Source organism: Sciurus vulgaris (genome assembly GCF_902686455.1).
Source record: "Sciurus vulgaris genome assembly, chromosome: 5".
Classification (NCBI taxonomy): Eukaryota; Metazoa; Chordata; class Mammalia; order Rodentia; family Sciuridae; genus Sciurus; species Sciurus vulgaris.
Genome location: NC_136465.1, coordinates 180,769,861 through 180,796,366, shown reverse-complemented (window position 1 = coordinate 180,796,366; position 26,506 = coordinate 180,769,861). Strand labels below are relative to the sequence as shown.

General features: G+C 57.5%; 3 protein-coding genes across 7 annotated transcripts in view; 1 reads left to right on the top strand and 2 right to left on the bottom strand.

Moving 5' to 3' along the window:
* Positions 1 to 3,008: 3,008 nt before the first annotated feature.
* Positions 3,009 to 11,624, bottom strand: CRELD2 (cysteine rich with EGF like domains 2). Of its 4 annotated transcripts, XM_079142679.1 has the most exons (10): positions 11,387 to 11,622; positions 11,048 to 11,130; positions 10,435 to 10,545; positions 9,767 to 9,858; positions 8,605 to 8,781; positions 6,765 to 6,860; positions 5,683 to 5,766; positions 4,827 to 4,922; positions 4,306 to 4,446; positions 3,009 to 3,268 (listed from the first exon to the last, which is right to left on the bottom strand). In XM_079142679.1, exons 1-10 carry the CDS (start codon positions 11,519 to 11,521, stop codon positions 3,219 to 3,221), a joined length of 1,065 nt encoding a protein of 354 aa, XP_078998805.1. In that variant the 5' UTR covers positions 11,522 to 11,622; the 3' UTR covers positions 3,009 to 3,218. The 4 variants fall into 4 exon arrangements, with proteins under 4 accessions (XP_078998805.1, XP_078998806.1, XP_078998808.1 ...); XM_079142680.1 differs by lacking the exon at positions 6,765 to 6,860 and having other exon boundaries at positions 11,387 to 11,624; XM_079142682.1 differs by lacking the exons at positions 11,048 to 11,130; positions 11,387 to 11,622 and adding an exon at positions 10,760 to 11,020.
* Positions 11,625 to 13,601: 1,977 nt separating this feature from the next.
* ALG12 (ALG12 alpha-1,6-mannosyltransferase) lies at positions 13,602 to 20,692 on the top strand. Of its 2 annotated transcripts, none has more exons than XM_079142670.1 (9): positions 13,602 to 13,855; positions 13,935 to 14,067; positions 16,441 to 16,614; positions 16,817 to 17,011; positions 17,450 to 17,553; positions 18,108 to 18,331; positions 19,829 to 19,998; positions 20,067 to 20,142; positions 20,272 to 20,692. In XM_079142670.1, exons 1-9 carry the CDS (start codon positions 13,691 to 13,693, stop codon positions 20,501 to 20,503), a joined length of 1,473 nt encoding a protein of 490 aa, XP_078998796.1. In that variant the 5' UTR covers positions 13,602 to 13,690; the 3' UTR covers positions 20,504 to 20,692. The 2 variants fall into 2 exon arrangements, with proteins under 2 accessions (XP_078998796.1, XP_078998797.1); XM_079142671.1 differs by having other exon boundaries at positions 13,727 to 13,855; positions 13,970 to 14,067.
* A 4,578-nt stretch (positions 20,693 to 25,270) lies between these two features.
* Positions 25,271 to 26,506, bottom strand: part of ZBED4 (zinc finger BED-type containing 4) — a 37,224-nt gene continuing 35,988 nt past the window's right edge. Inside the window, exon 4 of the transcript XR_013764188.1 lies at positions 25,271 to 25,397. The gene's annotated coding sequence lies outside the window, so the exon portion shown is untranslated. The remainder of the gene's footprint in view (positions 25,398 to 26,506) is intronic.

Sequence of the window (26,506 nt, the reverse complement as noted above, 5' to 3'; positions counted from 1 at the left end):
ACAGTCATAAGAACCAGTGTCTCCAGACATTGTCCCCAGCTCCTAGGGACACAGTGGCTACTTGCTGAGAATGTCTGGCTCACAACGGCCTTAGCCTCCAGCACCCCAGCATCAGGACACTCTCTACAGGAGTCAGTGCAGGGGTGGGCAGTGACAGGGCACTTCCAGAAACTTCCAGCCCCACAGGCCAAAGGCCAGGAAAGGCCACGTCTGCTGGGATGGAGCCTGGCTGTGTGCAGGGCCTGGGTGTGTGTCCTTCAGGACCTGAACAGAGACCCCAAAGTACCCTACAGTTTGCCTGCACAGCCCAGCCTCAACTCCCAGAGTGCGCCTCCCACAAGGGGCTGGCAAAGAACTCCTGAATGGCTCCCTGGGTCACGACTAAACCTGCTGCTCTACTGGAGAGAGGCCATCTGCTGAGAAGAGGGGATGGCAGGTAGGCACCTTAGGAAGGACCAGCTGTGGGTAGAGCCCTAGGCCAGGTGAGAAGGCACAGGGCATCCTGCTGTGGCAGAACCCAGGTCACCTTTCCCACCCTGCATAGTTTTGATACTGGCCCAAGAGAGGACTTGCCAGGTCCCCGCTGTGCCCACGCCTGCGGTTCAGGCAGGGGCACTGTGGGACCGAGCTGGGGGTGGGGTGGGGATCACAGTCACAGGGCGTCAGTGAGCAGCTGTCCAGGCGGTGGCCCCACCTGAACAGTCCTGCAGCACCGCCTGGTGGCCATGCACCCTGCCGCCCAGACCCTTGGTGTGGTCTCTGGGGCCACCTGCACCGTCCCAGTACTGAGGGGCAGGAGGGGTGCACCAGCCCCGGATGCCCCCAGGAGCTCTTGGCCTGGGTCCCAGGCCAGGTAGGGACCCTCAACCCTGCAGGGCCATGTCCCCGTACTTTTGCGTGGATCCCTCCAAGGGTCGGGGATCCCGCTGCGCCCCTCACCCCATCTAGTTAGTCCACTGCCCAACCGGCGGGTTCACGCCCCCTGTGGCTCCAGCTCCTTCCTCTGGGGACACCCCCCCCCTCACAGGGGTGGCTCCAGCCTCAACAGGAGAGAAGGAGCGGTGCCAGTGTGCACCGTGGGGGGATCTGGGGCGTGTCCCCAGCGGCTGGAACAGCTGACCTGTGTCCACCCACGCCTCCACCTCCTCCTCTGCCCCGGGCAGGCTACCCTAGCCCTGCGGTGGCTGGTGTCCCAGGTCTACCCATCCCAAGGCCTCTCAGGACCCCTGCAGCGCCACTGCGGGGGCAGGGAGAACCCAGGTGCCTGTGCCCACACCAGCCTGGCCGCTGAGCCGGGGCACAGCGCCACCTGGAGGACCCTCTGGATTCTAGGGACAGCCACGCCACAGAGAGCTGGCTTGACCTCACATGCTGCACCTGAGCCTGGACAGCTCCTGCCACAGCTGGGGACCTGGCGGGAGGCTGGGCTCACTGGTCCCGGCACATGTGGTGTGCACGCAGGTGGGCCCCACTCCAGCCTCCTGTGGCCTCCCACAGCTGTACTTGTGGCCCTCACCACATCTCAGCCTCTCCAGGGACCCAGGGCCAGCTTCCTTCCTGGCTCCCCACCACTTGTGACAGCTGCCAGACACACCAACTTGAACCCCTGGCACCCAGCTCAGACCCGCCCTGTCCAACAACCTCCTTCATTAGTGCCATCCACAGGTGGGCCCTGGTCACCCCGACAGCAGGCTCCACCCTTCCACTTGAGGTCCAGTGGTCATCGGGCCCCCAGGGACTCAGTCCACTCCCTACCTCTCCCTCCTCTCCATGTCACTGTGCCCTCCATGCTCTGCCTACCCTGTAAGCCCATGATGCCCCCAGCTTGCTGCCCCGCTGGCCAAGGCCTGCGCCTGAATCCTGCAGTTGTCTCTAGACAGTCCTCAGCTCCAGGGAGACAACTGTGGGCTTGCTGGCCACTGTGCCCTGATTCGGGCTCCCGACTCACCTGTGCTGAGTCAGCCTGCTTCCAGGTCCCCCTGGAAGATGGAGAGGAAGAGGGAGCAAAAGCTTGGCGGGTGGGATGGGCAGACAAACCTGGAAGAAACCTAATGACATGTTGCCCTGTGTGAGTGGGGCGTGGCCAGTGTGGCTAGTCACTCTGTCAGGTCAGCGCAGGGGGGAGGGAAGGGCACAGCAGGCAGGGGTCACCCTTCACATGACCTCAGTGGGGTGGCATGGAGCAGCAGAAGGGGCGCCAGGAAGCCATGGCGTGGGGGACAGGAGGACCAAGCAGTGGGGAAGGGGTGGCAAAGCCAGACCAAGCGGGTCCCAAGGGTCCCTGGGAACCAGAGCCCTCTCTCCTGGAGGGACATAGCAGAGATCTGTCCTCTGACCAGCTCTGTTGGGCAGGGCAGATACAGGGAGCATGTGTGTGGGGGGGTGAGCCATCCCCGAGGGCTGTCACTGGGGTTTGTGGCAAACTCATCTCCAAAGCAACACACTAAGTGGGTCCTTTCCCACCCAAGATCCCTTCCTCCCTGCATGTCTGGATGCCCTGGCTGGCAGGCCACAGGCTACACTGCTGTCAGACAGCTTTTTCTTCCTGAAACAAAATTCCTGAGATTATCAACTTAGAAAGAGAAAAGGTTTATTTTGGTTTTGCAAGTTCCAGTTCATGACTGACTGGCCCCCTTGCTTGGGCCTGTAGTGAGGCAGAGTGTCATGGTGGGAGCTAAAAGCAGAGAGGAAGGAGAAGGGGCCAGGGTCCCAACAGCCCCTTAGGGGACGCTGCCACGACTGGAGGGCCCCAGGGCACCGTGGGCTGGGGACACGGCACGGGGTGCTTCTGAGCCACAGCAGCCCCAGAAGAGGTTGATGGGCTCAGTGGCAGTGCAGGCAGGGCCCAGGCAGCCCCTGCTCAGGCACAGGACACACTGTCCAGCCTGCGTCCCTGCAGGCCCCGGCAGGCCTGCCCACCTCCCAGCTCCAGCAGGTCAGGAGAAACCGGGCGGTGCTGAAGGTCCACACTGCACAAGACCAGCCCACACACACATTGTGTTTCTGACTACGTTCAATGGTCAATTTTATTATAAAGACTGGTATCAAAATATACAGATCTGCTTAAGAACAACCGAGAAATGCAGCGTTTTAAAGGGCCAGATGAGCGTCGCCATTCCAACGCAGGAGCTTCTCCCAGCCATCCACAGGGCCACCTTTCCCACAGGACGCCACTTCAATAACTTACAGGGTGGGGCTGACTTCTGACCTGGACGCCATCAGAGATCCTCACGCAAGGGCGGCTGTGCTGGGCTTTCTCCTGTGGCTTCTGTCAGGAAGCGGCAGGGGTCATTGGATGAAGGGCCCGTGCCTCAAGGACCGGATTTCACTGGGGCACGCGGGAACCCACGTCCTGACACTCCCCTGGCCCACGCCCTGGTTCCCTCTGGACCTACAGTCTTCCAGGGGCAGCCCAGGATGAGGGCACTGCACCCAGCACCCAGCCAGGGTGCCCAGGCAGGCAGAGGTTGCCACAGAGGCCTAAGGCAGGGGCAGGGTCCGCGTGGAAACGGGCTGCCTCCAGCCCCAGCTCACTGCCGAGGTGGAGCTCTCTCCTCTGGCTCCCAGGCAGGTGCTTCCACAGCCCGTGCCCAGGCCGGGGCTTCTGGAATCTCATCTTCCTGGTGTTGGAAGGCCCTTGGCTGTGGCCTCCTTGAACACTGCCTGCTTCCTCTCCACCTTCTAGAACCCTGAGAGGCTCTCAAGGACTGCACTGTGCCTCCCAGAGATGTCCACGTCCCACCCGGCACCTGCAAGTGAGGTCCTGTTTGGAAACAGGGTCTCTGCAGATGATCCGGAAGACCAGGTCACTGGGGTGGGCCCTGGGCCAGTGGGACCATTGCAGTTGTCACAAAAACACAGTCAGACACCCACATGTGGACGACCATGTGAAGATGGAGGTAATGACCATCCATAGGCCAAGCACAGGGCCTGCACAGACCCTCCCTCACAGCCTCAGGAGCCAGCCCTGACACACCCTGACTAGGGCTTCTGGTTCCAGAACACAGCGGGCTCTGTTGCTCAAGCCCCAGAAGCTGATGGAGTCGCAGTGGGACCGTCTTGCTCTCCTATCCCTCCCCACTTCCCTGCAGCGACCTGTTCACCTGGCCTCCACCTTCCAGCCTGCACGCTGCACCTCCACTGGGTACTGTCCTCTGCCCTGGGCCTCTGTCTGCATCCTGTGGAGCTGGTGCCCAGGGTCCACTGCTGGGTTGCACGGTGGCCTCCCAGGGCTGCTGTCCAGCTCACCCTTACAGGCAGCGGGGGTCCCCAGGCCCAGCAGCTGGGCTGGGCTGCGCCACTCACCACCCTCTGCCACAGGCACACAGGCGTCCTCCGCCTCTTGGAAGCCTTCGGGACACACGCAGACGAAGCTCCCCGGGGTGTTGTAGCAGTTCTCGTCCCTCCTCCTACATGCTCTCTCTGCTAGTGAGCACTCGTCTATGTCTAAAACAGAAGTGCCCCGTTTCAAGGCATCGCTGCCTTTAGCAAACACCCCAGGCTGCGAGAGCCACAGCAGGAGGCACAGGGTCGCAAGTGCACTCAGAGAGAAGAGCGACAAGGTCAAGGGAGAGGCCAGGACTCGACTGGCAGACACAGAGCGAAACACTGGGCACTGGGTGGACAGAAAGCCTGGGACGTCACTGTGCAGGGGATGTCACCGTGGAGGTGACCTCGAGCCACAGGGCCGAGCACCCCTAGTCTCAGCACTCATGGCTTGTCCCCACCCAGGAAAGGTGGAGGGACTGTCTGCAGGAAGAGGAGGGTTCCTGGGCAGGCGATGGTCCCTGGGGAGGTCTGTCTTCTGCAGTAACAAACTCACTGACCTGCACACTGTCCGCCCTCTTTCGAGTAGCCAGAGACACACTCTTTACACTTGGCTGGGCCTTTTCCTGTGCAGCCGACACAGGTGGAGTCACACTCTAGAAATGAGGAGGGAAGGGATGTCAGACCGCCTTCCGTGCAGGGAGTCGGGGTCAGAAGCCACACTGCTGGGTGTCTGAGGCACCTTCGGCTGGGAATTTGGTTTCTTCCTCATCGACCACTGGAGTGACTGTAATAACCATCTGTCTCCTGGCCAAGCAGAGCTCGCTCTCTGCCACCATCATGCTCCTGAAGAGCGGAGATGAAGCACCCCATGCGGGAGATGCAGGGAGTAAAGCAGCCCTTCCCAAGGCCTCTTGCTGAGGTGGAAACAGGACTTGGACTTTCCCCAAAGTCACCTCTAGCTGGGTGACAGAGGTTCGTCTGTCCATGGGGAGCCTGGAGAACCTCTGGGCGGGGGCTACCGAGGCATCTGTGCAAGCGCACCGTCAAGGACCCTGCTGCAACGTGGGAGCGGCAAGTGCCCAGTGCCATGCAGCACAGGTCCGCGGGACTGCAAGTAGCACTGCCTTCCTGGGGACAGGGGACCCTCCGCATGTTCCCCTGACACAGCCATTAGGAAGTTAACCCCAAGTAACAGTAAACGTCAAAGCTTGACTACAACAAAGTCCAAATGATCAGGGTGAAAGAAGACATGCAGATCCTTCAGGGGAAGTAGGGCACGGTGCCATGCCCACGCGCTCTTGAGAGAGAGAGAAACCAATGCCTTGGCAGGAGGCCCGAGGAAGGGCCAGGTGACGAGGACGCGTGGTCCAAGACCCCCCCCAGCCCAGAAAGGACGCGCCCACGCCCGGCCACCTTCACACGTGTAGGAGCCACTGACGTTCTCACAGTACTGCGTCTGGCCGCAAGGAGGCGTCTCTGCCGCGCACTCGTCCACATCTGGAATGGAACAGCAGGGCTGGCTGGGTGGACACCTGTACCCACAGCCACCGTCCTGAGGCCTCCCAGGGCAGGGGTGGGGGCGAGGTGGCAGCCTGTCCTGCTGGGTACTTGGCACCAGGCGGAGGGGCTGCAACGGGGACCATGGCAGACCTCTGGTGCTCCCGTGTCTGGTGCTTCCACAGGCCTCTTGCCCACCCTACCCCAGGGTGAAACCTGTGGGCTGAGTCCCTAATTTGCCTAAGGCTGAGCAGCTGCTGAGGGGAAAAACCAAGGCGATGTCTGCAGATGGGGAGGGTACCACTGAGCATCTGGGCTGCAGCAAAGCCAGGCTGGCGCCAGCTCTCCAAGGTGCTGGCAGCTGAGGGGGTGACAGGAAAGAGGACTGGAGCAGCTGGTGGCCACAGACAGACAGGGAACGAGTAGAAAATGGTGCCTCCCAGCACCAGCCCAGCGTGGGACCTGGACCATCTCCCCTCCTAGACAACAGGCCGGAGCTGCTGTGAGTCAGGGTGGTGGAAGGTCACAAGCGACTGACTGTTGGACTCAGCTCTTGGGGGAGATGTGTGCCTCCATTTCTCTGTGGCTGCACACCAGCAGGACAGAGGTCCTCCTCATAAAGGAAGGGCACAGCAGGGTGTGCACCCAGGTATGCCTCCGACCTGGCCTGAGATGGAAGGTGAGCTCTTGGCACAGTCGGCCACCCAGGGCAGCTTGGACCAGCAGCTCCCAGCCACCCTGGGCCACTGGCAATAAGGACAGCTATGGCAGGGACAGTTCTTCCTGAAGCTTGCACACAGTGGGATCAGGCGCCAGCCCGCCAGGCCATGAAAACACCATCGCCTTCCCACCAACCAGAGCAAGGCAGAGGCAGGGCAGTGGACAGGAGCCAGCTTCGGCCCTCCTGCTCCTGAGGGCCCTGGCCTGGCCTGGAGAGGTGCCTCCCCAGAGCCCCCTCTCACCCCCGCAGGCCTCCTCCCCACCATGGCCCTCCTCACCCACGCAGGCCTCCTCCACGAGCTCCCAGCCCACTTCACACTCCAGGCAGTCTCTGTTGGTTGGGCCTGAGCATGTCTTACAAGACTCATCACAGGCTAGAAGGCAAGGCAGCTGCGTTAGGAACGGACTGTGATCTGGTACCTACGCAGAGCCAAGCTCACTTCATAAATGAGGAACTTGAGTTTAGCAGGGGGATGATAAAAAATGAAAACAGAAAAATTCCAGGCAAGACTGGTTCAGCAGGAAGATCTACTCATGTGATTCCCGACATTCACAGACTCCAGCAGGAAAGCAGCCTGCAGGCTTCAATGCCCATTAGTGATAGAGTTCTCAGCCTGCCAGGACTCCAGGGGCATTTCCAAGCCCGGAAAGGATACCTACCCAAAATCTGCAGCCAAAGGGCTGGGTGGGCACACCCACCAACGTCTGAGAGAGGGAGAGAGCCAGGAATCAGAAGGCCTGGCCTGACCTGTGTCCCAGAGATCCAGAGCAGCCAGGTGCTCTGAGAAGCAAGTCCTGGCATGCAGCTTCCCTGGGCAACACTGAGGAGGGGGTACTGCAGGAAGGAGGCTTTGCCGCCAACACCGTGAGTGTGCGAGCCCCTGCTGGCCAAGGCTGTGCTCCCTGTGCATCCTGACAGGCAGCCTAGAGACTCCCTCGAGGGAGGGCTCTCGGGGGAGCCCTCCCAGCCCTGGAGCTGTGACAATGCCAGGGTGAGCAGGATGCATCCGCACAATGGGAGCTGTGTGGGGGGCTAGGGGTCAGAGGGCATCTGAATGGCCTCCAAGGGTCCTTCTAGTTCCCATGTGCAGCCATCTCCTGCCAGGTTCAGCATGTCTCTGCTCCCTCCACTGACCATGAGCACATCCTAGTCTCTGTACCATGCACGGTGGTCCCAAGGACAGTGAGAACCTGTCCCTCCTGTGGGGACAGCCACAGGGGGAGCAAGTCTTTACCAAACACTCCAGGTAATCTAAAGGAGCATGGCCCACGCTAAGTATTAAGCCCAAGAACCAAGGGCACCTGCCACAGGGGTGACAACCTGCCACTCAGGGAGACCTCAAGTCCTTCCCGGCACAGCTCACTGCAGGAGTGAGCAGCTTTTCTTTCTGGGGCTGTTCAGGGGTGTTTCTTTGGTACTGAGAATTGAACCCAGGGGCTTTACCACTGAGCCACATCCCCAGCCCTTTTTTATTTTGAGACAGAGTATCACTAAGTTGCTCAGGGCCTAGCTAAGTTGCTGAGGCTGATTTTGAACTTATGATCCTCCTGCCTCAGTCTCCTAAACTGCTGGGATTACAGAGGTGCACCTCTAAGTCTGGCTCAGGGGTGTTTCCTTTTTTCTTTAAAATTTCTTTTAGTTATAGATGGACACAATAACTTATTTATTTTATGTGGTGCTGAGCATCAAACCCAGGGTCTCACACGTGCTAGGCAAGCGCTCCACCACTGAGCCACAGCCCAGCCCCTCAAGGGTGTTCCTTTTTTTGGAGGGGGCAGGCGGGGAGGGTACTGGGAATTGAACTCAGGGGCACTCGACCACTGAGCCACCTCCCCAGTCCTATTTTGTATTTTATTTAGAGATAGCACCTCACTGAGTTGCTTAGCACCTTGTTTTTGCTGAGGCTATCTTTGAACTTGCCACCCTCCTGTCTCAGCCTCCCAAGTCACTGGGATTACAGGCATGTGCCACCACATCTGGCTCAAGGGTGTTTCTTAAGGGTCACATCTTCAGGTCTCCTAGCTCCCCTGGATGCCTAGGACTAAGGAGTCACCAGTGCCCTGTTCCCACCCCCACAGAGGGTTGCCCACAGTTTCACTGTCAGGCCCTGTGCCTACCTGTGCAGATGCTGTGGGTCTCGTTCCTCAGTGAGCTGAAGTAGCTGCCCACGCAGTCCTTGCACAGTGGTCCCTGGTATCCCATGTGGCACTGGCAGGATCCATCCCCCTGTCTGCTGCCATCTCCGTTGCAGTGGCCATTCCCGCTGCAGGGTCTCTCAGAGCCCCCCTGGCATGCTTGGGGCAGGGGGACAAAAACCCATGCTCAGTGCACACTCCAGGGGCAGCCAGTGGGGTGTTCTCACACAGGGCAAACTCTAGGACACCCCTCAAGATGCTCACAACCAGAGTGGTTTGGATTTTTCACTAAAATATAAGCCCTGCACTATTCCTAAGGAAACAGATAAACCTGAAAGCTTACTGAGGGCACCTGGGGACACCGACTTCCAGGGGTTTACAGAGCAGATGCTGGTTCACCTGCATGGGAGCAATCCACAACTCCTGGCTTAATTACTAAGCATGGCTTTGGAAGACTCAAGGATATGTGTGCATTAGTGTGTGGGACTCACCAGGAGGCATGTGCATCCAGCACACAGCCAGGGAAAGTGGGAGAGGTGGGCAGAAGTGGTGTAGCACTGGGGGCAGGGTGTGAACATGAAGCTTCTGCCACCTGATCCAGCCTGACCAACATGACTGGCTTCTGTAACCCAACAGTAAACTGAGGCTCTGATCTCGATGTGTACTTCACAGCAGGGCCAGCTGACACTCCAGCCATGGCCCTCTGCAGTAGGGGGTTGCTTAGTCCGTGATTTTTTTTTTTTTTAATTTTTTTTAGTTTTAGATGGACACAGTACCTTTATTTTATTTATTCATTTTTATGTGGTGCTGAGGATGGAACCCAGTGCCTATGTGTGCCAGGCAAGCAACTACCGTTGGGCACAACCCAGTCCTCAGCCCTGATCTCTGCACTGAAAGAGCACTGGGCCTTGACTCAGAGTTCTGCAGTCCAAAGGAGAACTTCCCTGAAGCTGAGCAATGCTACCGCTGCCCAGGCAGATGCTCCATGGTGCTGGAGGGTACCTGCTGTACAGGAGGCAGGGGCCTGTCCACCAGCTAATGCAGCTAAAGCAGCCCGGGACCCTGCAGGCTTTTACACACTTGGGAACCAGAGAGAAACAAAAGGAATGACGTACGCTTGGAGCTTCCCTAAGAAAACACATACCACTGCAGTTTGGCCCGTAGGTGCCTGGAGAACAGCACACTTTCAGTGTCTGCACACAGAACCACTCAAACAGGTCAGGGTACTTCTTCTTCCTAAGGGTTTGAAACATCCACTGAATGCAGTGTCAAAGAACACTTGCTCCCCTCATCCTGTGGAAGATGCTCTAAGATGCCAACTGCCACTGGACAGGTGAACCCTGCAATACCAAGCCCTGGACATGCTTTTTAGCTACAGATGCAGACCTTTGATGAAGTTTAACTTATAAATCAGACAGTGAGAGACTATCAATAATAACTAACAATAAAAAAACAAATACTGTAACAAGGACTATATAAAATTATTAATTGCTCATTTCTGCACTTTCCATGTAATATTTTCAGGCTGCTGCTGAGTATGGGAACTAAACCACGGGAAGAGACCTGAGGGCGGAAGCACTGTAAGGGGCACTGTATGCGCTCCTGAGGCTACATGGTCTTGGGGACAAGAGTCAGGTGTGCACAGGACTTTCTAGCTAGCTTCCTGGCTGTGAGAGTTGTACTCTGATAATACAAAGTGGTAGCATGTGAGTAAAACCAGGGATGGGGACAATGGGGACACAGGAGCACCACTGACTGGGAAACTTCTGTATGTCTGGTGACTGCACAGGTCCCACCGGGCCACACACTCACAGCTGCAACCACCAGGCCTCCAGGCGCTCCTCCTGCTGCTCCACCATCTGGTTGCACTCAAAGTCGCTGCTCTCACACAAGCCCTCCAAGATCTCCAGGAGCCGGATCTCGCTGAAACACAACATACCATCAGCACCGGGAGGCACTGTCTTGCTCACTTCAGACATCCTGAGCCCACCTGTGGGACCACAGCCCATCTAGTGAAGCAGACCCCGAACCAATACACCAACAGGGCATGGCAATCTCTGCAACCCATACCCTGGGGTGGTCAAGGAGGGCAGCAGGTGCCAGGCTCTGGGCAGAGGGGAAAGGGGGTTTATCCCACCTGTCAGGGGAAGCCAGGAGCATTCCAAGGAGGCTGGTGTTCAGTTTACATTTTCATCCCCTTGTATGCAAGGAGAATGGACCACAGGGCACAGGGGCAGTGTTGAAGCAGCCAGGCCAGTGAAGGGCCAGCTCATTAGATCCAGGTCAGAGGCAGAGGGGACCAGGGGCAGGTGATGGCATCTAAGGGACCCTTCTGTTTATCTGTCTTCATGGCAGGTTCCAAAGGCAGACCCTAGGCTTCTCAGGACAGGCCCTCCAACAACCTTGGTGGTGCTTAGGGGCCAACCTGAATTCGTATTTGGACAGCGTCTTCTCCTCCCAGGCTGTGTTGCCGCCACCAAAGTTCTTCTTAGCCGTATTAGCCATTCCCTGAAGAGACGGACGGGCTAGACTACTCTGCACCTGGGCTCCCGGGTGGGGGAACTCCACCACGACCCAAACCTTGCGGTCCCCGATGATACTGATCCCCACGGTCCGGCCCCGCGTCCATAGCCTTGTAGTTCCCGCGACCCTGCCCCGTTCCCATCCCCCTTAGCTCCAGCGTCCCCAGGACTCCCGCCGCCTCCCCACCGCCCCAGGACCCCTTCCGGGATTCCTGCAGCTCCCGACCCCCGCCCCGGCCCACCTGATTGAACTTGTCCACCAGCGTCCGGCACCGCTGGCAGGGTGTCGGCTTCCGGGCAGCGTCCGACCCGGATGGCGGCAGCAGCAGCAGCAGCAGCAGCAGGAGCCCAAGCGCCGTGCGGGGCGGCGGACGCATGGCGGGCGGGCGACAGGCGGCGAACTGCGGCCGAGCGCTGGGCCTCCGCCCACCCGGCCAGCGTGCCGGCCGTTCCCGGGGCTACTTGACGGCGCCGCCGAGGCTCCGCCCATCCCAAAGCCCGCGCACCGCCATTGGCCGGCTGGGTCTGCCCCGGCCTGACGTGGCCCAATCCGAGCTCGCCACGAGAGGTGACCAATGGGAAGGCCCCGGGTCAGCGACCCACGGGAGGGGGCGGGGCAGCGAGATCGGAAGTCGTCCTCGTGCCCCGCCCCCCGCGCACTGCCGGCGGAGACCATCTTTACTTGGGGCAGGTGAGTGTGACGCTGTGGCGGCAGCCCGAGGCTCAGCGGCCATGTTCGATTCGGGCAAGGGCTTTGCCTCTGCCGTTGCCGCCGCCCGGCTTCTGGCCGAGGGCAGTTCAGGCCACCGAGCTCCGAGGGACTTGGCGGGCGGTGAGGTCAGCGCGCTCCCCTGGGGCTGGGAGCTCAGGGGGCGGCGAGGTCGGGCGCGGGGAGGGTGGAGGAGACCCCTAGCCTGCCTTGGTCGCAGCGTTCCTCGGGCGTTACAGCGTGTCGACGCTTCCTGTTTCTTTTTTCCTAACGACAGTGGGAAGAGTGGAGAGTGTCCTGTGAGTGTTCTGCAGCCCCCTCTGCTTTCCTGGAAATCAAGGCTTAGCATGTTCCTAATAAAAACGGAGGCTGGTGCGATGAGATCCCCACTTTGGGCTTTTGTCACACTTCTGCGTAGCTTATTGTGTGCCCACCCCCGGTGGCCTGCCGGGCCTGCCTGGGCTGTGCACCAGGGAGCCCTCAAGCACATTCAGACCGCAGGTGTGCCCGTCCTCAGGGCCAGGCTGTTTTCGGTTGTGAGGTGACACTGGTGGGGAAAAACAGCAGAAAACCCTGGCCTCAAGTAGTTTAAAGGAGGGGGACAGCTGTGGACAGTGTTCTGAAGGCCTTGAGATCTCTTTGGTACCGAAATGGTGCACGTGCATGTGCAGTGCTGGGGGTTGAATCAGGAGCACTCCACCTCTGAGCAACACCTTCAGCCCTTTTTAAGATTTTTATTGGGGGACAGAATCTTGCTAAGTCACCCAGCCTAGTTTTGAACTTGGACTCTTCCTGCCTCAGCCTGCAGTTGTGGCCAGGGTGCCCAGCTTGGTACCACATTTTAAAGTTTTTTCTGTGTACCATTTTGGTCTTTCTAAAATCATTGAAGTCTCTTTCCACCTTCTCCCCACTCCCCACCACATGATCCCTGCTCCTTCTGGTATGTAGATGTTCCTTCCTTTGATGACTCCCCATCTGCTTTCTTTTTTTTTTTTTCATAGATAGTTAAGAAGTACCAGCTCCTTAACTATCTAATCAAGTAGTAGTGTTAATAAAAGGTAAGCTCCTGGCATGGCCTCCCTTTGCTTCTGGCTTTAATGTTTTTCACTGAATAAAATCAAACTTGCTTTTAAATAATCCAGAAACATGAAGAAGCCTTTTCCCCCCTCCTCTCTCTAGGTGTTCGGGGTGCAACTGGGTGATCTCATGGATTCTCAGCAGCTCTATGTCAGGGGTCCCTGAGGCCATCTTTAGGACTGGATGACTGCTGACAGGCAGTGTCAAGGGCACACATTCAGGTCTGTGGCCAATGGGGTGCCATCTGGAACAGCCTGTGTTGCTCCTCCAGGCCCCTGGGAAGTTCAGAGCACAGCAGGGTGGACGTCCACAGTCCCATCCCACTGTTCTGGGGGGCAGGGCTCTGCGGAACCCTGAACCCCATGTCCCCAGCTGCATCCAGCCTTCTGTGCCCCAGTGGCTGTTCTCATCCTCCGGGTGTGGGCCGCCCCTGACCCCTACTGTGCTAGCACCTGTTCATCCCCTGGATGGTTCACCTGACTCTCGGGACAGGGCTGTCCTCCAGCTGGGCAGACTGCAGGTTCCACACAGGCCTCCCAACAGGACTTGACAGCACTCGAAACTTAAGACAGCTTCTCAAGCATGGTTCTCCCTCAATCTCCAGGTTTCTCAGGATTCCTCCCTACCTCCCCCAGATCTCAGAAATGTGACCTCAGGTGTGGTTTCTGAAGCTCCAGGGTCCACTTGTCCTTTCAGAATGTGCAGGATAGGCTGCTGACGGTTGGTATTTGTTCCAGGCACGTGAAGTCTAAAGCCCCACATGGCTGGAAGGAAGTCGCCCAGCAGGCAGCCACTGCTGCTGCTGGGGCTGCTGGTCATGGTCGCTGCTGTCCACCTCCTCACCTGTCCCTACACCAAGGTGGAGGAGAGCTTCAACCTGCAGGCCACGCACGATCTGCTGTACCACCGCCTGGACATGGACAAGGTGAGGCTGCTGCTGCTCTTGGGGAGGACCTTGGTGCTCCCTGCCTGGCCGCCGTGCCAACCGCCCCCTCTCCTTGCAGTACGACCACCACGAATTTCCCGGTGTTGTCCCCAGGACGTTCCTTGGGCCTCTATTGATGGCGGCCGTCTCCAGCCCCCTGGTCTATGTGCTTTCACTGTTGGAAGTGTCTAGGTTTTATTCTCAGCTCATAGGTAAGAGCAGACTGCAACGTCAGCCCATGGTCTCTGTGGGCCAGGTTGCTTCTCATTTGAGAAAGTCCCCCTTACATTCCCAAATGTCAAAAGCCTTCAGTTGCTTTTATTTGTACTTTTTAAAAATTGTATTTTTTGGTTCTTGGGATTGAACCTAGGAGTGCTTTATCACTGAGCTACATCTTAGTCCTTATTTTTCATTTTGAGACAAGGTCTCACTGTTGCTAAGGGCCTTACTAAGTTGCTGAATCTGGCCTTGAACTTGGAATCCTCCTGCCTCAGCTTCCTGAGTGTCTGGGATCACAAGGTGTGCCTGTACCTGGGTGCCCTGAGTCACTTTATGCTGGGGCTCAGAGCTGGCCTTGGAGGCAGATCCGGGTCAGGCGAGCACGCTCTGCCTCCACAGTCTGCTGCAGGGCCACAGTGGGAGGGGAGGCACCTATGAGGCCCTGGGCTCCCGCTCAGTGGGAGAGCCCTGCAAAATCAGAGACCTTTATTGTTGCAGGGACAGTGTGCCTGCTTGGGGAAAAGACAGACCAGCCTCACATTCTTAGAGGCCACCACACTGGTCTGCGTGCAGGTCTGCTGGACGTCTCTGTGCCCCTGAGATTTGTGATGACACGATATGCACAGTGCAGTGGTCACATCGGGGTAGTCAGCATTTCTGGCTCCTGTACCAAGGGCCATGTCTATGTGAGAACCTGAAGCTCTTCTAGTTCTCTTGAGAATCCTGTAAACTGCTCGCAGTCACCTTTCTGTGCCATGTGTCCTGTGGGGCACCAGAGTGCGTTCCTGCTGTCTAACTGCACTTGGATGCCTGTGCTTTTTTCCAAACCAGACTGAGAACCTTCTGTGCACATTGTTCCACCACCTGATTCTTTTTAGGCAGTGATCACCATTTTTCCACTTCAGTAAGTTTTTAATGCATTTAATTGGACCATACTCAGGTTTCCCCAACTCACTCAGAAGTGTTGTTCCTTAGCCCATTTGAGCAGCCTGTACGGAGACCCTTAAAAAGTGCAGCTCTGCTTCTTGGAAGGACAGATCAGGACATGGAAGTTGACCACCATGTGGGTAGCTGGCAAGCCATGCCTGCTGTGCAGAGGCTTGAGGGGAGCCACAGTGGGGGAGGGGTTGGGCCACAGTCAGGCCAGGAAATATGCATTTCCCAGATTGGGATGCACTTGCCCCAGAGGCTTCTGTATTCTGGGCGGTGGTGAGAGGCTTAGGAGCTGAGCAGTGCCTGGCTGCCGTCTGCATGGCCACTGTTCTCATTCCTAAGAATGAGAACTAAGGCAATTAGGCATTGCACTAAGGCAATCTGGAAACAGTTTTTTGGCCAGAATAACTCCTCACAGGATGATAGTAATTTCCCTGGGACTGAGATTGTGTCATTCACTGTCTGCCGGCCCTTTCTTGGGTACTGAGGGATGGTCAGACATCCAGGAAGATAGAAAGGCAGAGGAACCCCCAGGTGCAGGTGACAGACTCTGAGACAGACTTGGAGGAAATAAGGAAACTTCACAGAGTGCCACATGGATGCTGCCAGGGGCACCCCAGAACTAGAGTGGCAGCTGGACTCGACTCCTCATGAACATCAGTTATACGTGGCCAGCACCACACAAGGGAAGTGCCTGGTGTCCAGGCCAGGCTTGCTGAACAGACACCAGGATCAGCCCCCTGAGGTTGCCTACATCTGTAGGCCTGTGATCTTTTAGATGTTGATGGACCTTTATTTTATTCATTTATTCACATGCAGTGCTGAGAATCAAACCCAGTGCCTCACACCTGCTGGGCAAGCGCTCCACACTGAGCCACAGTCCAGTCCCTAGCCTGTGATCTTCACATGGGCACTTTGCAGTCCTGGCCTTTGGGCAGTTGGCAGGGCACACCAGGTCATTTCCTCCCAGCTTCAGTCTTGGGCCAGCAGCCAATGAGGTCTGTCCACTCCAAGAGCATGTGGTCTGCCAGCCCTGTCCTGGGCACTTCTACCTTCCAAGACCTACTGACCCTGGGCAGCTTCCATTTAGCATCCTGCCCAAGGCCACTGCCCCACACCTGGCCTGCTCACTCAGGCACCTGGCCAACACTGCCTCCCAGCAAGGGCCCCGCAGCCAGACTGTGTCGGACTCAGCTGATCACCTGCCCTTCCCACTGCAGCAGAACAGCCCATGAGCTCGAGTGGCCCAGAGGCAAAACCAGGGTCAGGAGTGCAGTTCCCAACACAAGCGCCATGTACAGGGCATAGGTCATCCGATCCTGGTGCCAGAGATGACCCCTCTGCTGTTTTGCTGTTGCCTGAGTGACACTGGAAGGGCGGGTGCGTCCCTGTCCTCTGCAGTCCTGCCCCTTGCTGTCTGTCTGTCTGTTTAGTCCGAGGAGTCCTTGGGCTCGGCGTGATTTCAGGGCTCTGGACATTACAAAAAGAAGTGAGACGACAGTTCGGGGCCACAGTGGCTGCCATGTTCTGCTGGGTGACGGCCACACAGTTCCACTTGATGTTTTACTGCTCACGGACACTTCCCAACGTGCTGGCCCTGGCTGTGGGTACGTAGTCGCAGGCTCTGCCCGCAGACCACCCCATGCTGAGCTCCTCATCCAAAACCAGGCCTCTCTGTCCTCAGGGATGGGCAAAGAGCACCCCTGGACCCCTGCCCAGCAGTTGTGACTCTTACAATGAGATGAGCCTCCGTGTTGCGGGGGTGCCTTATGAGCTGGGTGGGCTGATGGGGTTGCCTGTGTCTCCCAGTCCTGCCGGCGCTCACAGCCTGGCTGCAGCACCAGTGGACCCGCTTCATCTGGCTCTCGGCCTTCGCGACCGTGGTCTTCAGGGCTGAGCTGAGCCTGCTGCTGGGTCTCCTGCTGCTGCTGACGCTGTACCACAGAAGGATTTCTGTGGCTAGACTCCTGCAGCACGCCCTCCCTGCGGGGGCCCTCTGTCTGGGTGAGTCAGCCTTGCCCAATGGCTCCTGGTGGATTTCCTTTTGCTTTATTTCACAAAGACAGAAATTTGCATTTTAAGAAATGTTAAACAAAATTACCTTAACTTTTAGCAGTATTAAAGGGTCTTAGTTCAGCTACCCCGAAGCTGAACTCCATGGTGGCTCCATGGTAGCCTAGGATCCTCTGCCTGCCCCTCTATCCTTGGAGCTGAGGCTGGGTGGGAGGACTTGGTGGGGAGGGGCAGCTTGTCCACTGCTCTGGGAAGATCCTGTTTGGGAAGTGGTATCCCCAGCCTGGTCAGCATCTTTCCTGTGGAGCAGACGGTGGTGTCTGCGGCCAACAGGCTGTTCTGCAGAGGCTGACCACCCATGTGTAGGACTCCAGGGCCCTGAGCCTGCCAGGTAGCCGTGCTCCTTACTGGGAAACTTGCCTTCCACAGGACTTACAGTTGCTGTGGACTCCTATTTCTGGCGCTACCTTGTGTGGCCAGAAGGAAAGGTCCTTTGGTACAACACCGTCCTGAACAAAAGCTCCAGCTGGGGTGTATCCCGTGTACCTCTGCAGGCGGTGCTGGGTGTGGAGGGCAGCCCTTGTCCCCAGTCTCCCTCCCTGCCGAGTGGCCCTGGTGGGTGGCAGCTGTTTACACCTGGGTGTCCCTGGCCCCAACGGCCACCCTGACTCCCTTCTGCCCATCCTGGGAGCACCCACCTCCCTGTGGCGTTGCCCTGACCTCGCCTTGAGTCCTCTAGGTGACCTGCTCCATAAGGGCACTGGCTGTGGAGTTCTCAGGTGCACACACAGGTGGTGTGTGGCTCCCTAGCACCCAGCGCCGGTGTTGTCCACTGCTGAAGTAAGAACAGGGTGGGACGAGAGAACTCCTGCAGCCCTCCTGGGGTGCCTCCTGCCCTTGCCGACCCCGGCCCTTGCCTTGACCGAGCCCCGGCCCTTGCCTGTGACGTAGGTTATGACGGGTCCCATGATGGTCCCTACCGTGTCCTTTAGCAAGCTGTGTAAATAGGAAGGCCAGGTCGGCCTTGACCCTGTTGCCCAGCTGGAGTTCCATTAAGTGGACATGGCCTCCTTAACCTGGCTGGAAGACCTCACCGCTGCTGTGGTACTTCTACTCGGCCCTGCCCCGGGGCCTGGGCTGCAGCCTTCTCTTTGTGCCCCTGGGCTTGACGGACAGGAGGATGCGGGTGCTGGCTCTGCCGGTGCTGGGCTTCGTGGCGTCCTACTCCCTGCTTCCGCACAAGGAGCTGCGCTTCATCATCTACGCCTTCCCAGTGCTCAACGTGGTGGCCGCCAGAGGCTGTGCCTACCTGTGAGTTGCCACTCTCTGGCCATCTCTGCTTCCCTCGTCCCTCATGGTGCTGGGCATGAGACCAGGGCCTGATGTGTGCGGCCTACTCGTGTCTCAAGATTCAGGCAGGCCTGCTGCTTTCTGGGAATTTACAATGGGCATATTTTAATGCCAGGGTACCTGTGGCTGGACGCAGTGGCCCTCGGTACTGCGCCCTGCCTGTCTGGTCCCCATCTGGGGGCCTGCTTTGCTGCCTGTCCCAGGGCTGGTCCTGGGAGGGGGTTGGTCCATGTGGTAAGGCCACCAAGTGTGCATGCTAGCTTGTCAAGAGCAGGAGCCGGCCTCTGCACCCACCATGGCCACAGCAGGTGTGCAGGGTGGCGTTGGGCCCTAGTCCAGGAGCAGCACGGTGCTTCTGGGTGCTGTGTCACTCAGTTCTGGGTGGTCAGTTTTCGTCTCCCAGGGTGGGAACAGGCTATACGCTGTAGGCTTTCTGAGGCAACAGTTGTAGCAAACAGGAAGTGCCCAGCAGTACTGAACCCCTCCTGCAGGCACTTAGGGCCCAGGGCCATACTGGACCTTGCTCAAGACCTTTGACTGGGGTGGGGGTCTTTTGAGCTGAAAATCTGCATCTTAGCTGGCCTAGGTGGAGGCCTGGTCCAGGAGAGGCCATCATGAACTTTGACCTCAGTTGGCAAGCTTCCTGTAAAGAGCCAGAGAGTCATGGATGTTTCATGCAGGCCATGTGTGTTGCAGCTCCTAACTCTAGTCACTGGCCAGCCCCAAGGCAGCAGAAGCGTGGGCAGCTCTGCTCAGTGTCAGGCTGAGGAGAGTGCTGCTGGGGACGCGGGTTCACAAGCAGTGGCCCTGGTCTAGATTCAGGCCGTCTCGGAGGCAGAAGCCACAGGCAGGCGGGAACCTTGTCGGGTAGGCATGTGCACTGGGTCAGGTGGGTAGCAAGGCCTTAGGGAAGGACTGGGTAAGAATGCTTACAGGCAGCGCTTAGGTGGCTCGAAGGTCACAGTCAGCAGCTGGGGTGGCTTGAAGGTCATGGGTTAGTAACTCTCAGAAAGGGACGGGGCAGGACAAGGAAAAATTCGGTCACAGCTAGGGGCCCTCAGCAGGGGGCTGTGTGGTGGTGAGGCCTGGCCTGGTGGGTCTCCGTGGAGGTGGACAGGACTAAGCCAGTCCTCCCTCCCTCTGGGCCTGGTACTGTGGGTCCCTGGGTCCAGTCTGTTTGCTTCTAACTGTTCACAGCAGAAGCAGGCGGTGAGCTGGGCGTGGGCCCAGGCCCTCTGACCCCACAGTTCTCAGGAACCCTTGAGAACCTGTGTCTTTCTGAATGTCTGAGTTTTAAACTGGCACCTTGGGTGGAATGGGCTCCTGATGTGGCCAGGGACCGCCTTGGCTGACGGCGACTCGCTGTGAGGAGTGCTGGAAGCAGGCTGTCCTGGACATCAGGGTGCTCTCCTCCTGCCGGCGTGTTCTCCTTGTTGAACGCAGCCATTCCTTCTTCAGGCTGAGTAACTACAAAAAGTCTCGGCTCTACAAGGCAGGGGCCCTGCTTGTGGTGGGACATCTAGTGCTGAATGCCGCCTACGCTGCCATGTGCCTGCGCGTGTCCCACTTCAACTACCCTGGTGGCACGGCCATGCAGCGGCTGCACGAGCTGGTGCCTCCCTGGACAGGTGGGTGCCGGGGCGCCACGGGCCAGCCTGTGGGCCTGTGCGGTTCTCACCAGGTGTGATCTCCCTAGATGTCTTCCTGCACATTGACACCGCTGCTGCCCAGACGGGTGTGTCGCGGTTCCTGCAAGTCAACAGCGCCTGGAGGTAGGGTTCTGTGATGATCCTGAGAGGCACCTCCAGCCCTCGGGGCGCCGTGGCTGTGGGCGGGGCACTGGTAGCCTGGATGGCAGGTGGGAGTGGGTGTCTGTGGGGACGGCCTGCTCCTCTTCCCAGGTACGACAAGAGGGAAGACCTGCAGCCGGGCGCGGCAGACATGCTGACCTACACGCACGTCCTCATGGAGGCAGCCCCTGGACACCTGGCCCTCTACAGGGACACACACCGCATCCTGGCCAGCATTGTGGGTACCAGTGGTGTGAGTCTGAACCTGACCAGACTGCCTCCCTTTGATGTCAACCTGCAGACCAGGCTGGTACTTCTGGAGAGACTTGTCCAGCCATCCTAGGGGCAGGGACGACAGCATGCCCCTGACACTGCCCCAGAGCAGGGCTGGGCCCTGTCCACCACTACTTCTGGGCACGTGGCTTGAGGGACAAGGGCCTGGCTGGACATCCTCGGAGCCGCTGCCACAGGCACTGGTTGCGCTCAGGGCCCTTTCTCGTCATCTGGGCTCCACTCATAACTGAGAGGGCACAGGAGCAGCTGGGCTGGTTGGTGGCCCTCACTGAGCACTGCCCCTGGCCACGAGTGCTGTGCACGCCCGCGGAGCCACGTGAGCCGGGCCTCAGCACCTGCCAGTCCACCACGGCACAGGCATATCATGTGCATTTCAGATGAGATTTCAGGAGAGAAACATGTTGGAAAAGGAAGGAGAATAAACGTTTAAATGTTTTTATGCAGCGTCTTTTGATTCATAGTCACTTTTGGAGACTGCCTCTGTCGAGCTGTTCTGAACACACTTAGTGCGACACTGCCAGGCACTGGGGGCAGAAGATGGGTCACTGCTGTGAGCACACGTTGCAGGTGCCGCGTGTACACACATGTGCATACTGTGCACGTACCATGTGCTGCAGACACCACGTGAAGGGGGGCACACTGCTTATATGAAGACAGGTTTCCTGAGCCTTTTGAGAGCAAGCTGTTCACAACAAGCCCTTGGCCCTGGTGCTTTAGGGTGACCTTTCCCAGGGGACAGAGGTGTCCTCGGCAGCTGGTGAGCTCTGTGCACAGTCCCAGACGCGCACCTGCGGTGCTTCTTGCTGGGACACTGCTGTGCAGGCTCCGGGCCCAGTTGCCTTCTGTCCCAGAGCCGGCACTTGGCATCCCGCAGGCGCAGGCTTCCTCCTCGCCCAGGTACGTGTTCATGGGTACTTAGCTGCGTACGCACATTTCTTACTGCTGTGCACATGACACCTGAGCTCAGTGCTGCCATTCCTCTTGTCAATCTTGGGAGCCCTGCACACTGCCTGCCTGCACTGTGCTCTCTTCTGTGAGACCCTCCTGTCCAGCATGTGGCATCCTCTGGGCCTCTGGGACCAGCGCTGTCTCACGATTTTGCAGCCCAAGGCCTGGTTGGTAGGTATGCTCCTTGCCCTGTGGACAGGGCTAAGAAGTGCAGCTCACCTACACAGGTAGACACGTGTGCACACCTGGCACACGGGTCAGAAGCCGGGCCAGACCTACGCTTCTAATCCACCCCATCACCATGGCGTTCTTCTGGGCTCTCCACTCTGCCTCCCATTCCACAGTGAGAATCCTGGCTCCCCACAGTATCCACACGTTCAAGACTTGCTAATGACCGAGTAGACGTTAAGCAGTTTGAGAATCGAACAAAACACATCATGAAAAGGTGAGCTTTGTGAGAGAACCGTACTGAGTAAGCTCCCAGGGTTGGCTCTTCCCCCACTTGCCAGGTGCGGTGTGGGGCCATCTTCCCCTGCATCCGAGGCCCACTGCCCTTCCTCCTCCTGGACTTGCATTTCGTGAGCACGCTTGCAGGCCCCACACCACTCCGGGAGGTGAGCTCTCTCCCCTTGCGGTAGCCAGCGCGGTTTCTGAGCACACTGGGAAGGCAAGCTCACTCGCCTTCATTTCCCTTTACAGGGAGCGCTCTGCGCAAGCTGATGCGGAGTGGCGCACTCCTGGGGCCACCCGGACTCGGATGTGCCTGTGCTGTGGCTGCTCTCCGTAGGGACATCTGATTCCCAGCATCCTACAAATACAGATACTGCGACAGCCAATAACCCGGAGCGCTCGTATTTTCCTATGGTGCATCTGCAGGGCAAACGCCGAAGTCGGGTGCGGGGGTGGGAGCGCGGCCACACTTCATCCTGCTGGCCTCCCAGAGGCCTCCGCAGGTGCCTGTCTGCTTCGGGCAGGGCCAGTTCTGTTCCCCGTTTCGCGTGGGAGTAGTGAATTCCCTTTCTGTGCGTTCGAGGGCTGGTTTGAGTCGTCTGTTCGTCCCTTTGATCCCGTCTCTGTCGCCTTGCGTGGGACGGACCTGATGTCTGGGGGTGTCCGCCTGCGGCCCGGGACTTGCGGCGAGCGGCCCCGAAGCTGCTCCGCACGCTGGTGTCTACGCGGCAGCGCGCCGGGGCCTTCGGGGCGGTCTTCCGCGGCGGCGTGGGGCCGTGGGCCTCACCTCGGTCTCCCCAGTGCCCGGCCGCCCTGGCCGCGCCCCGGGCCCGCGCTCTGCCCGCTCTAGTTTATTTTGGAACCGGAGCGCTGGTGTGAACTCCGCCGGCTCCGTAGACATTTGTGGAGCTGCGCTCGGGCGCCCGCACATCCCGCGGTTGACGCGTGCCAGCGGGGCGCCTCGGCACCTCTCCATCTGCCACACCCCTCTTTGGGCTCTGCAGGGTGTCTTAGGACGTCCACCTCCCTCGGCCGGGTTCTGGGTATGTGAAGCGCACTGCGCGGGTTTATCTCCCTTTCGCTCCTATTGCACACGGAGCTGGGAGCTGCCCTTGGTCCCATCTCCCACCCCGCTGCAGTTTCTCCTCTGGCCCAGCCTGACGTCACTCACTTTTGCTGAGTCGCCCTCGCACTTGCAGTTGGTGCTCTGGTCATCGCACTCGGTGTGGACCCAACACCCACGGAGGCAGCACAATTGCCCCGGCCCCCTCCCCAGGGCAGCTGTCTCTTCTAGAATGTCCTGTGAATGGAACCTGCCCCCGCCCTCCAAGCGTTGACCTCTTTCATCTGTGTGTCACGTTTTCCCCTCTTCCTTTCGCTGAATGGAGGCACCAGCTTCCCAGGGTGCTGCCAGCACGGTCACTGGTGCTGGCAAGGATACCTGCAGGTGTTCTCGTGGCACGAGTTTCCATTTCTCCTGGGCAAGTCCCTGGCAGTGGGACAGCTGAGCCAGAAAAGGATGCCTGCCCAGGTCATCCTAATTGTGCAGCAGCGCAGGGCGCTGCTCACCGGGACAGGCATGTGTGTAAGGACCAAGTCAGGCTAGTTAACATTGCTGCTCCTTAAAAAAATTTTTGAGTTCCTTCCAGCAGTGTAGGAGAGTCCCACTTGCTCTGCATTCATGCCCAAAGGTAGTGGTGTCAGTTTTTGAAATTTGAGCCATTCTAACAAGTGTATGGTAGATTTCAATTTGCATAATTTGCATTTAATTGATGACTATGAAGGTAAATATTTCTTGCGTGTATTGGCCATTCATGTCTTTTTAAATGAAGTATCTGTTTAAATATTTTGTACATTAATTTTTTTCTTGTCTTATTTAGTTGTGAGAGTTCTTTGTATTTTCTGGATACAAGCCCTTTATCAGATTTTTCTCTACAAAACATTTTTTTTTTTTTTTTTTCTGAGAAAACACATCCAACCCAGTGCCACAGAAAAGAAAGGACGGGGCGGGGCTGGGGCTCAGTGGTGGGCACTCGCCTAGCACATGTGAGGCTCACCGTGGAACAGGGGACACTGCTGGTATGCTGGAGAGGGGACAGAAGTCTCCGAAGCACAGTCTTGCTGAACAGCTCAGGTCCGGGGCTGGTAAGATCAGCTGCACCCCTGCACCTGCCGGACCCCTGAGAGCATTTCTATTGGATACGTGTGGGTCCTAGAAATGGAATCACTCCAAAATACAGCGTGTGTATTTCTGACTTTATAAGGCTTTCCAACTGTTTTTTTTTTTTTTTTTTTTTTTTTTTTTAGTTGTTCTGGGTACATTTAAAATTTTTCTTTTTTCCATTTTTTATTTAAAAATGTTAACATACAGAAGTTGAAAAATAATCCAATTACCACAATATACCCCAACACTAGATCAAATAGCTAAATATTTGCCTTGTGTATCTATACATATGTTCCCCTAGAGGCATAAGTTTGTGATTTGCAGACTCATTTGATAGTACTGCCGACATCAGGTCCCTAAGAACCCTGAGGTAGACCTGAAGTGTCTGGCCATGATGCCTCTCCTGGAAACAAGGCTGTGACCCGACATAATTGCAATACTGTTTTATTTATTTACTTTGCAGTACTGGGGATGGAACCCAGGACTTCCCATATGCCAGGCAAGTGCTCTACCATTGAGCCACATCCTCAGCCCTTTTTATTTTGAGACAGGGTCTCACTAAGTTGCTGGGGCTGGCCTCCTCTCAAATCTCGAGTTGCTGGGATTACAGGCGAGGACGCGGGGCCTGGTGATGGTCTTTTGTTTGTCTGCAGTGCTGGGGAGGAAACCCAGGGCTTCAGCCTGAGGCTGGCCCTCATGGTGGTGCACAGTGGTGGTGCACAGTACAGCCAGTGGGAGCAGCACCTGGGCACACTCGGGTCTCCCCACTGTCCTGAAGCAGGACCTGTATAAAGTTCGCAACCTCTCAATCAGATTGGCCCCTCCACACCCCAGGCTGTGGATGGCGACCTCTAGGAACACCAACAGGGCCAGCACACTGCGTTTCCCGAGAGCAGTCTGCCTGCCCGCCTGGTCCCCACTGCCCAGGCAATCACCAGTTCTTTGCTGTTGAGTGTTCAAAGTTCTCTGCATATTCTGGACTCAAGTCCTTCAGCAGACATGTGAGTTGCAGAAGACTGTCTTTGCACTCTGAGAGCTGACTTTTGGAGAAGTCTGATTTACCCATTTCTTCTTTCATGGACCATACATTTACTATTGTATTGAGAAAATCTGCCTAACTCAAGATTTTGAAATTTTACCCTGTCTTCCTGTATAAGTTTAGTGGAGTAACATTTGATGTTCAGATCAGTGCCTGAGTCAATTTTTATATGGCATGCAGTATGGGATATTCTCACAAATGAGAATATCCAATCATTCTTGCACATTTGTTGGAGACCATCCTTTCTCCCGGACTTCCTTTAGTTCTCTTCTCAAAAACCAATTGACCTAGGAGCTGGGGGTGCAGCCTGACACGTGCAAGGTCCTGGTTCCCTCCCCAGCACTGCAGAAAAACATTAAAAAATCAGTTGACTTAAGAAGAGAAACCACAGGCTGGGAGATGATATCAGTGAAAGACAAGACATCTGAAAAGGACTGTTGCCCAAGATATACAAAGAACTCTTCAAACTCAATCCTAAGTGCACAACAGCGTGATTTTAAAATGGACAGAATATCTGGCCTCTTCACTAAGAGACACAATTGGCAATGAGCACATGAAGCGAGGCTCCAGGTAAGGTGGCTAGGAACTTCCATGTAGGACAGCAATGAGGCTCCCGCAAGCCCGCTCCAGTGGCCCAACCCGGGTTGATGGCCCAGTGCAGCCACTCTGCAAGAGGGAGCCAGATGTCCCCCACGGAGCCCTCCCCAGGGCCTGGTCTTTGCCCAGGGGAGGTCAAGCCTCAGGCAGCAGCTGAGTTCCAACACTTGTGGGCACCCAGACTGTGCGACTAGCACTGCAGAGAGGTGAGGCGGAAGGTGTGAGGGAAGGGAACACAACCCCTAAGGCCAAAGACCACCAAGAGCCCAGGCGCTGCGGACCTCGACTCTGGGATGTGTGGGAAGGAAGCAATATGGAATCAACACGGAAAATCGGTAAAACCAGTATGTAGTCTGTAAGATCAGTGGCTGGCTGGTGTGGCAGGATGGAGGGGCCCAGTGACAGTGCTCTGCAGGACACGGCAGCGTGGGCTCGTGTCCCCTGAGGGCGCTGGGCAACCGTGCTGGGCCAGTGGGAGGCGGCAGTGCAGGAGCTGGGGGCCGTGTGCGGGGGGCCTGGGAGAGCTCTGCTTCTGCTGAGCTACTGGGAGACAGAGCTGCTGGAAGGCAAGTGACGCTGGTTTTGAGGAGGGCTGCGGGGGCCTGGGGAGGGTTCAGGCCTCCAGTGTCTGCAGTGGGGGGCTTCTCACACACCCGCACCTCAGCTCTCGCTAATGACCTGAGTTATGCAAGGGTGGCCCTGACTCCGGCCGTGGGCCAGCCACCCCTTCCAAGGCCAGTTGCTCTGCCCTCCCCCTGGGCTGGCTCTGGTGGGTTGATTCCAGGACTGGTGTCTTACCCACATGGAGTGACGTGGTACTGGGGACTTTTTGAGTCTCCTGGGACGTGTGTGGC